General features: G+C 27.9%; 3 protein-coding genes across 3 annotated transcripts; all 3 read left to right on the plus strand.

Annotated features, from left to right (window-relative positions):
* The first annotated feature begins 1,556 nt into the window (after nucleotides 1-1,556).
* Nucleotides 1,557-4,040, plus strand: LOC148193534 (uncharacterized). The gene is made up of 2 exons (XM_088098660.1): nucleotides 1,557-1,723; nucleotides 2,895-4,040. Exons 1-2 carry the CDS (start codon nucleotides 1,627-1,629, stop codon nucleotides 3,713-3,715), a joined length of 918 nt encoding a protein of 305 aa, XP_087954786.1. The 5' UTR covers nucleotides 1,557-1,626; the 3' UTR covers nucleotides 3,716-4,040.
* Nucleotides 4,041-10,098: 6,058 nt separating this feature from the next.
* LOC124830349 (uncharacterized) lies at nucleotides 10,099-11,225 on the plus strand. Its single transcript, XM_047304025.2, has 2 exons — nucleotides 10,099-10,232; nucleotides 10,363-11,225. Exons 1-2 carry the CDS (start codon nucleotides 10,151-10,153, stop codon nucleotides 11,055-11,057), a joined length of 777 nt encoding a protein of 258 aa, XP_047159981.2. The 5' UTR covers nucleotides 10,099-10,150; the 3' UTR covers nucleotides 11,058-11,225.
* Nucleotides 11,226-13,373: 2,148 nt separating this feature from the next.
* Nucleotides 13,374-14,617, plus strand: LOC124847016 (uncharacterized). The gene is made up of 2 exons (XM_088098661.1): nucleotides 13,374-13,485; nucleotides 13,778-14,617. The coding sequence occupies exons 1-2, from the start codon at nucleotides 13,374-13,376 to the stop codon at nucleotides 14,407-14,409; spliced, it is 744 nt and encodes a 247-aa protein (XP_087954787.1). The 3' UTR covers nucleotides 14,410-14,617.
* Nucleotides 14,618-15,151: the final 534 nt, after the last annotated feature.

The raw sequence follows: 15,151 nt of genomic DNA on the forward strand, positions 1-15,151 counted from the left end.
GGTCTTATATCTTACATACACACGTTAAAGGAATTATAAAATTATTTTATTCATTAGTATATTTTTTACCACTATAAACTTTTGACGTCTCAACTATAATTATGATTATGATTGACATTTCAAAAATTATTAATTATTTATCATTATATGTGAATTTATTAAAAAATAAAATAAAAAAATAAAAAATATGAATAAACTCCATAAATTTTATGATTTACTTTAAAAAAACCGCAAGAAACTCTAAAATCCATATACTTGTTATGTAAACATTATCGCATTCATAGCGACACACTCATTCATGGTTAGAAATATAATATTGAAATCTACATCTTTGTTTTAAATACGAAAGTTTAGGACCACAATTTAAAACCATGCACAAAGGTTTTATTAAATATTTAAAGGCATTAATCACTTTGATATCTAATGATATATTTTTAAAAGTAAATTAAGTGAGTTATTAAGAGAAAAATATATACATAAATTAATCTTGATTTCGAGTGATTTTAAGAGATTTTAGATGTATTGAGACAAATATTCGGATAAAAAAAATTAAGGGATAGAAGGATTACTTTGTACTATTTTTAATGTTGAAATTAAATCTATAAATAATTTGTACTATTTTTTTTATAATTAACCATCTATCTTTCATTTAGCATCTAATTAATTAATCAATTCATAAGTTATGTAATATTTTATTACCCATCCCATCTCCTCAATCCTAACAAGAATGAAAAACATCTAATTTTTAGTAGTTTTATTATAATTTATTAAAAAGGATTAACACAAAGAATAGTTAAAAAACTTATAAAAAGAACAAATATTTTATTAATTTAAGGGTCTTATATTCTTACATATATACATAAGAGATAGTATTTTGTACCCTTTCATTAAATTTACTATATGTAAAGAAATAAATGACTAAGTTAAATGATTTTTCAACTTCTAGTAATATTACCAATCGAGGAACATTAATTGATGACAAAGAATTGTCCTCCCTTTTTCATTACCAAGAAAAGACGTATATCAATGTTGTTCTCTTTTCTTTTCATATGCTAAGAAATTCTAAAGCATCCCTAGCTGGATGCAAAAATATTCTTCTAAAACCCCAATATGAAAAAACCAACCTAATTTATGAGGCTCATTTATTAGAGCGAACACCGATCATACATTCTCAGCTACAAAAACGGTGTTAAACTCTAAAATCTTGAACACACTCCCAACTACCAATAATGTTCACTAACTAAATCTAAACTCTCACATTCACACACAAAAATGCAGTTCAACACTTAATGCACAATGTCAATTCCTTCATACAATGTAATTACTTGCTACGTGGTTGATGATTAGTCTTGTTGAAAACCTAATCAGTCACTTTATTAGGGTTTCTTTCTCAACCACATTTTCTCATGATCTTGTCTGAAGAGATAAAAGTCAAATCAACAACATTTTTGGATTGTTATTGCAGCATGATAATCACAGATGTGAAAATGTAGAAATAATAATCATTTAATGCAGAGTGAAAACAAACCAGGTATTATAAATAATGAAGGTATGGGGCAAGCGTAACTCAAGCCTTCACACCATTTTCCATTTTCAGCATTCGTTGGCACAACGTGGTGTGGCTCAATGGGAAAACATTCTCTGCTAAACGCGATTTTGCGTTTTGGGCTTGTCATCACCTTCTGCTATGCTGTTGCTGCTGCAGCAACAACTGAAGTTTCAGGTTTCTTGTTTTTCCTTTTCAGTAATAATATTCATAACAATCATAAGAACATAGGCTTTTATTAAGTTTGGTTGAATAATTTCTGAAATAGACTTGCTTGATTGTTGCTATGTAATCGAGTTTTAAATCATCATGAAAGTTTATCATGAAAGAATTTTTGTAAGATAAACTTTCCGATTCGAAACTCGATCACGTGTCAACGATCAGCTTAATCTATTTCAAATATTATTTCTCCAAATTCGGTAAAAAAATAGTAATAATTGTTATTGTAATTTCTGAAATAGACTGACTTGATTGTTGCTATGTAATCGAATTTTAAATCATCACGAAAGTTTATCATGAAAAAATTTTTGTAAGATAAACTTTTCGATTCGAAACTCGATCACATGTCAACGATCAGTTTAATCTATTTCAAATATTATTTCTCCAAATTCGGTAAAAAAAACAGTAATAATTGTTATTTTAATAAATAGTTATTCATTTTTATGTAAGTAATATGCATTCTTAATTTTCTCATGAATAATTTTAAAACTTTGCTGGTAATCCTTCTACTTTCTGACAAATGTTAATCAGTACTTAATGGTTAAAAGATCAAAAAAGTCTTTTTATTAAAAAAAGTGTTATAGTATTAGATAATTATGTTAATCTTAATGCAATTAAACCTATATGGTTGAATGAATACATTTTATATTCTAGACATCAGATATATTACTATTTTTTTTACAAAGTAATTGTTTTTTTTAAATCTACATTGAGCAAATGAAAATTAAAACTACTGATCAATACATTGTCTTTGACTGATATTATATTCATTATTGTCACCATTCAATTTAATTTTGCACCCGAATGCATGTGATCATAGAGAAAAACTGGTCCTACGTACACTTTTTTTTTTTCATAATATTTTGCAGATTCATTTTTTCTTTCTTTCTTCTATCTCTCTTTATCATACTTAATTTATACCTGGACTAATCTTGTTTACTTTGTGTTATAAATTTAATCATATAATGATTTTTTTAATCTATTATTTTATCACTAATTATATCACGAGACTTCATTGAATATTTAATTTATTTTATTCATCCACCTATATGAAATTTAAATTGATTATTTCATAAATATTATCCCTGTTAATTATCTCATGTTCTTCTGCATTTTTCTTATATATCAGGGACTGAAGTTAACACAAATGGGAAGCTTGAAAGTGAAGAGCTGACAAAAACAACCCTAAATGAAAACTATGGAGAGGAAAAGTTCTTTTTTCACCATCACAAACCATTATTCAAGAAACCTTTCTTTAAACCTGTTCCAAAACCAATTCCTTTTGTAAAACCCATTCCGGTTTACAAGCCTTACCCTAAACCAGTTCCAGTTCCGGTTTACAAGCCTAAACCAGTTCCGGTTCCTGTTTTCAAGCCTCATCCTAAACCAGTTCCTGTTTACAAGCCTAAACCAGTTCCAGTTCCGGTTTACAAGCCTAAACCTGTTCCAGTTCCGGTTTACAAGCCTAAACCTGTTCCAGTTTACAAGCCTAAACCAGTTCCGGTTCCTGTTTTCAAACCTCATCCTAAACCAGTTCCAGTTTACAAGCCTAAACCAGTTCCGGTTCCGGTTTACAAGCCTAAACCAGTTCCGGTTCCGGTTTACAAGCCTCATCCTAAACCAGTTCCGGTTTACAAGCCTAAACCAGTCCCAGTTCCGGTTTACAAGCCTATTCCAAAGCCGGTTTATAAGCCAATTCCAAAACCTTTCGTTAAGCCAATTCCAGTTTTCAAACCAGTTCCAGTTCCAACACCATTTCCAGTGATTAAGCCAATTCCAAAACCTGTACCTTTTTATAAGCCAATTCCTGTTTTCAAGCCAGTTCCAACACCATTTCCTATCATCAAGCCTGTGCCAAAACCAGTTCCTTTTGTTAAACCTATTCCTATTTTTAAACCCATACCTAAACCAATTCCGTTTTTCAAACCTATTCCGATACACTTCCCTTGAAAACCATAGTCATGATTCTTTATGCCTTCAAAAACCCTAGTTTATAAGTTTCCACTTCACCCCAAAATTGAGAAACCACACCACATAAGATTATAGAATCTTAATTATATGAAACAATGTCATGGTTAGAAAATGTTATCCATTCTATTATTTGCATTATGGTCACGCCTGTTCTAAGAAATCAATGGCGTTTCTGTATAAACCCTATCCCACCCATGTTGTGCAGTGTGCTATGCAGTAAATGCATTTGTTTCAATAATGTTGTATATCAGTTATGTGTATTATTCCAAGAATAGAAATAACATGTTTCTCTATTTTTGGCTTAGCTATGCATTTTTGATATTTTTTGTGATTCCCCTTTCAGCTTAGCTTGATCACATGCCATTAAAAAATTGCAGCAATCCATAATTTTAACACGTTAAAATTAAACTAAATTTTTATTTTTCGACAAAAAGGAATAAAAAATAAAGAAAGCATGATACTTGTAAAATTAAACTAACTTAATATTTTGTTATTTTAAAATTAAATTATATTAACTTTAAGGGTTGGATATCATGTTTATAACTTCCCTCTCTGAATCGTTTTGAAAATGTAGAGTAATCAAATGCTTTCTTTGTGATATGTGTTGAAGGTGGAAAAGAAAAGTTATATCTAGGTTAGATAATGCATAATGAAATATGCTCGCATGCATATAGAGTATGTAAATAGAAAACAATCGTATAATTCATAATATCTTTGAATGCACAATATTTTTTTGCTTTTGTTTTTAAATATATAATGGCATCAATGATGAAGAAATTCGTGGTCAATTATTCAGAAAATTTTCTACTATCATCTATATATCTAAATATATTTCATATGGGAATTAGTTGCACGTATTTAGCAAACAAAAGTACTCATACACTCATGCTTGATTTCAATGAATTAAATTTGTTTATCTTTTACAATTTCTATTCGTCCAATAAAATTATACAAATGGCTTTCTGATATCCTGACTGGTGTTTGAGTATAATTGTTTATCAGAAAAATTAAATATTGATGTAAAATTATAGAAGTTATAGCTACTATTTTTTACTGATATATTGATATAGAAATATTTGGGATCGTCTAATTCAAAAACATTCATATAAAGGATTGAGAAATAGCAGTTTTGAGTTATTAAATATGACGGGTGTAATATTATAGTACAACCTGACAAACAAATTCCTCAAAGGGAACGACACTATGCATACATAGATAGATTTAGAACTTCTCTGTAATTTATGTATTTACTTTCTAATGTACAGGATTGAAACACCTCAAATGTTTATATTCGATAAATCTTTAAAAGATAAAAAAAAAAGATTTATTAATGTATGTTCTTTCTTTTTCTCTAAATGAGTGATTGAACTCAGTTTGATTACAACCACTCCAATTTTTATGTATATGTCTGTAAAAGCATAGGTTACACAATCACAAGAATGAAATCAATAGCACAAAAATATTCCACGAGAAGCTATGTTGGGGTCTTATAATAAATGCTAGATATGTCAGACGAACATTCTCTTTTTTTCTTTTTCTTTTAATAAGAATTGAGATAATATTATTCCTTTTTCGATTTATATTTATTATTGTTGGTAAAAAAAAGTTAATATATTTTTCGATTTGTATTTATTATTGTTAGTAAGAAAAAAAGTTAAAGGTGATTTTAATTTTTAAATTTTAACACTAAATTTAAATTTGTTTTTTTTTCAAACTTTAATATAATTTATTTTTAAAATTTTAAAATAAATAAATATAATATTTTTAATCAAAATGTTTCATATGGAAATTTGAACGATTTACACATACATTCCGGACTTAACAGTAACTTGAAACATTATTTAACATGGAAACAAATAAATAATATCGATGAATTAAGAAAATCATTCATCCATTTTAAAAGTTTAAAAGTTAAAATATATCAAAATTTAAATATAAATAAATTTTAATTTTATGTCTAATTTTATCAACTACAAACATATTTAAAAAAAAAATAGTAAAAAAGTCACTTTAAAAATAAGAGTTATATATAAGAGAGAAGTGGGGTAGAGATTAATTATAATTATGAAAATGTCTACCGATTGCTTCTCTTCCATTCATAATTTTTTAATGATAAAACAAACCAAATAATTTTAGTGACCGAAATCACATTCGCAATAACTTAAATATGTGATTCGAGATATTCTAATTAGGTAAGGGAGAAATCCATTTTTTTAAATAAATAAAAAGTTTATATTCTAATTAGGTATTATTATGCTTGCCTCACATTGAATAATATCACTGTTACAAATGTTTTTCCTATGTTGATTATTTTCAATAATATCATGTAGACAATGATTTGTCTATGACTCCACTTTGACAACTTCAAGTAATTTGATAAAGTATATATTTGACAACATTTCAAAAGTTAAGATAGTAAATTTCTATACTTGTCGTTGTTAATTAAATGAGCTTTATTATTCTTTACTTTTAACTTTATTTGCATAAATAAATCTGTAGAATTTTAATATTGATATTTTTTTTATAATTATAAATACATTAGAAACATAATGGATCTTGACATTTTTTTTATTAGACTTACACCTTAAAAGTTTAACAATCACACCACTTAATGTCATTGTACTTTTTTAAAATTAAAAATTAAAATAAAAAATAGTTAAAAATATTAATTCTTGATATTATATTATTTGAAAAGTGTACATATAAAATATTATTTTAATTTCAATTGTTAATATTTACTAATTAAATTTTATTTATTAGTTATAGTAAAATAATTTAATGTGTGAAAATAATAATTCTTTTGATTAGAGATATAAATTAATTAATTAAAAATTAAAAATTAAAAAAAAACATTTATATAATTAAAAGAATATATATTTAAATAAAAAATAACATTTAAAGAAAAAAGTCAATTAAATTTTTTAACTCATCTAACTATATGGTAGTGAAGTCCCCCCTACTTCATTACTCACGCTGTAACAACAAACGGACCGATCCTTTCTTTGCTAAACTAATTGATTAAAAGAAAATTATAAACACATAAGCATCTTCCCTATTTTTTCACTTTTATAAGATCTAATAATAAACTAATAATTTTACTTTCCTATTTTATTTTATATTTTAAAATAAAAATATCCTTAATAGGTATCGTGTCACGAAACTATTTAAGAGTCGAAAGCATGATGTCATATATATATATATATATATATATATATATATATATATATATATATATTTTATCACTTATTTTACTATTGAATATATCAAATTTCTTTTTACCAATTATACAAACTACAAATTATCAATGAAAATATTTATCAATATACAAATTATAATTTATTAACAAATTTTATCAATAAATTTATTATTGATAAAAAATATCCATTAATAATTTAAATTCTAAAACCTATAAGTAAATTTGTGTTCACCATAAATTTATTTTTATCAGTAGAAAGTAAAAATTAATAATTACAATTTTTTTATAATGAAACTATATAATAGAAAATTAAAACATATTTATCTCATTGTATGATATTCACAACATTAATAATCCTAAATCCTTGTCTTCCATTTTGTAAACACATTGGAAAACTTGTTTTTATCTCAACAACATCGTAACATCTCAAAAGGTTCCATTCTATTAAAAAAAAGCCATGTTCTTCATATACTTTTGATGTATTTTTGCACTCCTATTATTTTGCGACATATTTATAAAGTATCAACCCCACCTAATGGCGAAAAAAAATAAGACTGTCAGTAAAGAAAAGAATAAAATTTAAGAACCCTAAATGAAAATGACAAATTGAGACCGAGAGGGTGATGGATGCTTCATTGTGTAAAGGATATTTAATGCACGCAATTTTTCTTGAATTTTGTTTTTATAAAGTGTTTCGGTATAATAGTTGAGGTCGAGATGCGAATCCGATGAGTCACGTCCTATCCTTTCAACAATGTAGTTATCTTTACGTCTTCTTCTTGCCTAGAAATCTTCAGACAGAATGGAGCGGGTACCAGACACTCCGACGCTCAAGTCAGAAAAAGGGAATGATAAAACTTTCTTAGTCCAATAATAGAAGAAATAATATATCCTCCTCCTCTCTCTTGATATTCAGAAAACGTACCTTTTTTCCTTCTGGTTTTTCATATTTAACCTAACAGTAAGATAAATCGTTTACCTGAAAATCCGGTTGGTTGGAAAACTTAACTGCTTGAAAAACACAACCGCTTAGTTGTACTTGATATTGGGTTAGTTGGTTTGCGACATCATGGCCAGATATTTCTAACCGCTTATTCTTAATTTGGTTTATCAGGATTAAAAGATCCATTTTGACTAAAACTGACCGAACGTCTGTTGACTCCTACCTTTGACTGGGTTGACGTGACCCTGCGAGCTAATGTTGAGCATTTGGTTTAATCAACAGACGATCACTAAAAGACGATCGCTGGATGATTAAAAGACGATCGCGGGATGATTGATGTTAGAAGCGCCAATGATGAGCATATGATATGACGATTGCTCTGTCTAGCGGATGGACGATCGTTCGGGAATGATTATATGACAACTCATTATTGTGTGATTTGTTTATCCTTGATGATCGTTTGGGTTGTCAGTCGATCGACTCAGATATTCTACCATACATAAGATACTCTACAATACATAAAGTATATAATAAATAACGCTTTTTGAAGGGCATGAACTGCATTTAGATTTAATTTATCTTTATTGAGTTAATAATTTCAACAAAAGTACTCTGTACATGGTACGAACTCGATTCTACACAAAAATACCACTTTGATATATTTTTTTATAAGAACATTGCGTAGCTAATGGAGATGGAAAACAATGTAATTACATAATATGTAAGTGAGTCAGAGTATTTTAAGTTTTCTATTATAAATATATATTAATTTTTACTAATAAATTAAGGTATATTATATTAATGGATTCGGCTGTGTTAACTTGAAAAAAATAAAAATACTTAACTCAAAAAAACAAATAAAATAATAAGTTGATCCAAACACTTCAAATATTTCTAGAGATCCTCTGTTTTGTATATATTTTATTTTCAATTTTAACTTTTAAGTATTTTTAAATTGAAATAATTATTTTACTAATTTTGTCTTTTAAAGTGACATTTTTTTTAAAATTTAACTAATTTTTTTATTTGCTTTTGTATTTACGGGGTCATAGATTTTTTTTACTCTCTATAACGTATCTGAAAAACCTATCCTTTTCTTATATGTTATAATATATTTGACATACTTGTTTATACCTATTATAATATATCTAATTTTATATAATGTAATTCTGTTTACTTGTAACAGTATCTTCACTTTTTATAAAATGACGTAATTCTTTTACCTATCATATTATGTCTTATGTTCTAAGAGAGACATCCGTCCACCTATCATAATAGGTGATATTTACAACTATTTAAGTGGGAAACGATGTCTTAGCTCTTCTTTTTCTGTTCTGGAATTAGGAGGAAAATGACGTGGGAAGGGATGGGTGAGATTTTTTTATATCTATTCAACACTTAATATTTACTTTTCTCTTTTAATTTTATTAGTGATAAAGTAGTTGAAGATTAAAAAGTGGAGTGTACATTACCTTTTTAATAAAACCATATGTTATTATTATGCAGATGGAAAAATCTAGTACACAAGAAGGGTACGAAAGGATCATGCAATCATTATCGAAATTGAAATGTGGTGTATCTCCATGTCTAAAAGGTAGTAGAATATGTAAGGTTTAACCTTAAAATCTGAGAGGTTATTTATCATCATGGATTAGGAATTGGCAATGGCGTAGGTTTAAGAATATGGATGGTTTTTGAATTTTGGTTCTTGGATGATGATGTCTTTGAATACTTGGTTTTGCAAACTCTTAATTTGTCATATGTTTAGAGAGGTCAAAAGTGTTTAACACCGTTGTTGTTGCTGCTGTCATAATGCATCGATGCTCATTAAATGTTGAGCCTCCCAAATTAGTTGTTTCTTTTCTTTTTTATTGTTTCGAGAACAAAAATGCTGAATGGTAGAAAACTTTATAGCAAGAAAAATACTGTTTGTGTAATTGTAAAAATGATAGAATTTCTAAACTCTTATATTTGATATTTATAAGCTGATAGCCTGCATCCATCATTAATTAACACACCAAAAACAAAGGTGTTAAAGACTATTGACCTCTCTAAACAAACATCAAAGCTGCAACCACCCACATTATCATCCTAATTAACATAATCTAAAATTTCAAACCATGTAATGACTACTCACAAATCAACTCAAAGCTTTTGTAGGTGCTGTTAAGAAAAATCCTGAAAGCTAGACATTATAAATAATGTGATTATGCATAAACTTGTGACTCAAGCCTTCAGACATTTCTCCTTTTAGCTTCCATTAGTTCTTTTAACAATGACAAAACTCTTGTGCTTCTTCTTTCCCTTGTTGCTCCTTCTCAACTTAGCTTCTGTTCTTTCCACAACTCAAATTTCAGGTTTGTGCTTATTATTCTTCTTCCACATATATCAGGTTTTTTTAGTAAGTTTTCAAAATATATTAAACTATAGACTAATCCTGGTGAACTTCATTCGTTTTGTTATTTAATAACTGCATTTTTTATGCAGGAAATGAAGTGAAAGAGAATGGGATGGTTGTGAATGAAGATTTAGAAAAAGTAAATCCAGAAGGACATGATGATGAAGAATCAAAATTCAAAGGATTGTTTCCTAAACCAATTCCATTTGCTAAACCTATTCCAAAGCCACTTCCTCTCATCAAACCTATTCCAATTCCATTGTATAAGAAACCAACACCAAAACCGATCCCCAGTGAAGAAGCAAAATTCAAAGGTATTTTCCCAAAACCTATTCCCAAAGTTAAGCCAATACCAAAGATAATTCCTGTTGTTAAGCCTATTCCCATTCTTAAACCTATTCCAAAGCCATTTGTTAAGCCTATTCCTATTCTTAAACCCGTTCCTAAACCATTTGTTAAGCCTATTCCTATTCTTAAACCAGTTCCAAAACCATTCGTTAAGCCAATTCCTATTCTTAAACCTGTTCCAAAGCCATTTGTTAAGCCAATTCCTATCCTAAAACCCGTTCCAAAGCCATTTGTTAAGCCAATTCCTGTCCTTAAACCTGTTCCAGAACCATTTGTTAAGCCAATTCCTAAGCCTATCCCTACCATTGAGTCAGAGGAATTCTTAAAACCAAAGCCTTTCTTGAAGAAGTCTATTCCTAAACTACCATTTGATCCCAAATTCAAGAAACCATTTCTACCACCATTGTCTTTTAAGAAGCCAATTCCAGCTCCTTAAAATCACACTCTACCTCTTCAAAATATAAGGATAATGGTTTTATATATGTGGCCCCATCTTTAATTCAACCTCAATCATAATTTGGATAATCCTTTGGTACCCCTCTTGTGTACTCCATTCCAAATATATATGTACTTGATGTTTTTCATTAATGAAGTTCTCAATATTATGTTAATTAAAATAACAAATGTTACTGAGTTTGCATTTTTATTTAATTAGTATTTCCATTTGACATATTGAAGAGGTGGGCTATTTAATTGTAATTTTGTGTGAAAGTGATATAACTATATTTACACAAGATTTCAATTCTACAAATTGAATTTAAAATCTTAATTAGAGCACTTATAATATTACAACGAAATAACACTAAATTAGGTCATAGGGTGGTTGTAGATGAAAATGGTCAAATAAATTTTAGTGAACTTTAAAACCATCGGACTCAATTTCAACCATTAAAGGAAGTGAATGTTTGATGGATGACTACTAAAATATTTGAAAAATTTGGCACACCTTTTGGCCTCGGTTCTCCGCTAATAGAAGAAAAAAATGAGTATACCACTTCGGTTTTTTAGCAATCACAACCTATAAGCTTGTAAAAATTAAAAAAAAAATATCATCGTGTCGTTGTATGTGTCATTCAAAACTCTAAAATTGTACTATTGAAGAATAAAAAAAAGAAGAGGATAAGGATAAGAAGGAAAAAGAGCAAATCATAATATATATTAATATATAATATATATTATATATATATATATATATATATATATATATATATATATATATATATATGGATAAAATTTTACTGACAAATTTTTATGATTATTGATAAATTTTGTTAGCTAATGAATTTTTTTTTAGTCGTTTGACAAATAATAAAATGTTCTTGATTTAATAGACATGTCATTTGATTGTTGTACATACTCAGGAATAAAAAAATATTCGTGTTTACTTGTAGATAAAATCTTAGATGAATAGATAATATAAACAAATATTTATTACTTGCAATAGTAGATATTTTTATACTCATTTATATCAGATATAAATATTATATTATTTATTATTTGTATCTTCGAATATTCATTATTTACAAAAAATTAAAATTAAAATTGAATTTGTAATTTTATTAAGTTAAATTTAATTAAAATTAAAATTAATTTATAGTTTATTAAAATTAAATTTTAGTTTATATTATATTTTTTTAATTTTATTTACATTTTATTTTAAAAATTTATAAAATATTTTTTTAAAATATTTATAGATACCTATATGTTTTAAAACACTCGAAAGTATTTTTTAAATAAATATATAATAGATAACAAATAGATAACAGATAAACTTTTCTTTTATTGCAAATCATATAGCTGAGTATATACTATTCATGCTGGATTCAACTTACATCCTTAATCTCAACCTTAGGTAAATCGAGGACCAAAACCATTTCAAATAAGGAGGTCCAACTTCTAAACATAAGGTCTGGATTGCACTGTTTCAACCTAAGTTCTTTAGTATTTTCAGTTACCATTACATTATTTTTATGTTATATTGTTATAATCTTATTATATTTTATATATATGCACTCTATAACAGTAAGCAAACACACACTATTCATTATTAAATACTCTTCCTAATTTTTTATCACACTCTCTTATTGACTAAAATATCATAAGAGTTTTTTTTAGATAGATCTCTTTTATGTTTTCTTTAGCTCAGTTCAAACTACTCAACAGCAACAACCCAGTCTGCAAAGATTGTTGACTCTCCTCTAAGATTCGGTAGATCTCGGTAAGAACAACAGTGAAAATAAACTTCAAGATAACTCAGTCGTAAAGTTACTGGTTTTATAGTTATGATTGTCGAAGTGTATGATACAGTAGCTGGTGATGTAGTGAACAATGGTAGTACCTCATTAATATTAATGTAAAATCTACAAAATAAACGAAGTAAGAAGCTTCTACAGTAGCATTACACTAAGTGTATACAATAAAATATATGAAATCTGCTTTGTCATGTTGCATTCGAACCTTCTGAAGTTATGCAGTTTTGAACACACAAAAGAAAAAGAAACATGTTACCCAGCAGACTCATTTATTGAAGACAGCATTCCTCATTAACACAGCTACAATAACGGTGTTATTAAACTCTTCTCACCTCTTCAAACATAGGTCAAAGTTGCAACCACCCACATTATAATCCGAAACCAAATCTAAAATTTCGGAGTGCATTTCATAGCATGTAATGACCAATGACCAACTAATCCCAAGCTAAGTATTATAAATAGTATGATTATGCAACAACTATGACTCAAGCCTTAACACCATGACAAAGGGTTCTATTCTGCACTCTGCACTTTTGTGCTTCTGGGTTCCCTTGTTGCTCCTTGTCACCTTCAGTTATGCTACTTCTGCTTTGGCCACAACTCAAATTTCAGGTTTACACATTACTCCTTTTTAGGCTTTTATACGACGTTTTCTTTTCTGTAACGTGTCAATAAGGTTTCAAACACATTGAAAATACCAATTTTTCATTATACAAATCATTCTCATTTCTGTATATGATGTTTGTTTGTCATTCATGCATAAAAAATGTGTTCCTTTTAATAACCACATTTAAAAACCAGTATGACTTTTTTTAGACACTAATTTTAGATACTGACATAATATAAGACCAGTGTTTGTGTGTGTATTAATTAACTAATATTTTTTTTTTCCTTTTTTATGCAGGAAATGAAGTGAACAAGAATGGGATGGTTGTGAATGAAGATTTAGAAAAGGTAAATCCAGAAGGATATGGTGATGAAGAATCAAAGTTCAAAGGATTGTTTCCTAAACCAATTCCATTTGCTAAACCTATTCCAAAGCCACTTCCTCTCATCAAACCTATTCCAATTCCATTGTATAAGAAACCAACACCAAAACCGATTCCCAGTGAAGAAGCAAAATTCAAAGGTATTTTCCCAAAACCTATTCCCAAAGTTAAGCCAATACCAAAGATAATTCCTGTTGTTAAGCCTATTCCCATTCTTAAACCTATTCCAAAGCCATTTGTTAAGCCTATTCCTATTCTTAAACCCGTTCCTAAACCCTTTGTTAAGCCAATTCCTATTCTTAAACCTGTTCCAAAACCATTCGTTAAGCCAATTCCTATTCTTAAACCTGTTCCAAAGCCAATTGTTAAGCCAATTCCTGTTCTTAAACCTGTTCCAGAACCTTTCGTTAAGCCAATTCCTAAGCCTATCCCTACCATTGAGTCAGAGGAATTCTTAAAACCAAAGCCTTTCTTGAAGAAGTCTATTCCTAAACTACCATTTGATCCCAAATTCAAGAAACCATTTCCGCCAATTCCAACTCCATAGAATGATGATAACACCCATTGCACCTCATTAGCAATAAAGTTATTATATCTTCCCTTACTGAGTGTGTTGATTTATATTCCAATCTCAACCATTAGTTTCTTAATCCTATTGTATCCCTCTCCTTAATAAAATTTACGTCACTATTACCCTTTGTAAAATTATTATCTTAAAGTAAGAAATGATATTACTGATTTCTCATTTTAGTTTATTGCTTTTGTTCTTTAGAATTTGTTTCCTAATGTTGTGAACGTTCTCCATTAATCAGCTCTTGGGTTTGAAAACAAAATCATTTTTGTTTTATATTTTATAACAAAGCATAACTACTAATCATTGTTGTAATATTGATCGTTCAATCAGAAATCAGTGACTTTGCTAACTTAATTTGATAATAACTATCTTAAAAATCATTCCAAAACTGGATTAATTCCAATAGATCGATAAACTATTTTGCATTACAGTTAATTTAATTAAATTTTTATTGTGCCTTTGCATTACCGAATATCACAAAAAGTAATATTCACTTATTTACTAATAATGATTATTCATGTCTAAATTGAATTCCAAGGAACAAGAACCTGTAAAATCAATTTCTAAAATAATTTAAATTTAATTAAAATATGCAGAAGTTATAAAATAAAATTTGTGAAAGATATATAAAACCTTCTAATGAAATGAATTTTCACATGAAATTTGCTCTTGAAAGAGCCTCTCGGAACGCATAAAATGCATTTTGGAAATTTCG

This window comes from Vigna umbellata, chromosome 9, assembly GCF_029865625.1.
Source record: "Vigna umbellata cultivar VRB3 chromosome 9, Vumbellata_1.0, whole genome shotgun sequence".
Classification (NCBI taxonomy): domain Eukaryota; kingdom Viridiplantae; phylum Streptophyta; class Magnoliopsida; order Fabales; family Fabaceae; genus Vigna; species Vigna umbellata.

What these genes read in the sequence shown, in the direction of transcription:
- LOC148193534 (XM_088098660.1), top strand. Translation starts at nt 1,627, where the DNA reads ATGGGAAAACATTCTCTGCTAAACGCGATTTTGCGTTTTGGGCTTGTC. An exon ending in AGCAACAACTGAAGTTTCAG is followed by an intron (nt 1,724 to 2,894) that starts GTTTCTTGTTTT and finishes CTTATATATCAG; the next exon opens with GGACTGAAGTTAACACAAAT.
- LOC124830349 (XM_047304025.2), top strand. Translation starts at nt 10,151, where the DNA reads ATGACAAAACTCTTGTGCTTCTTCTTTCCCTTGTTGCTCCTTCTCAAC. An exon ending in TTCCACAACTCAAATTTCAG is followed by an intron (nt 10,233 to 10,362) that starts GTTTGTGCTTAT and finishes TTTTTTATGCAG; the next exon opens with GAAATGAAGTGAAAGAGAAT.
- LOC124847016 (XM_088098661.1), top strand. Translation starts at nt 13,374, where the DNA reads ATGACAAAGGGTTCTATTCTGCACTCTGCACTTTTGTGCTTCTGGGTT. An exon ending in GGCCACAACTCAAATTTCAG is followed by an intron (nt 13,486 to 13,777) that starts GTTTACACATTA and finishes TTTTTTATGCAG; the next exon opens with GAAATGAAGTGAACAAGAAT.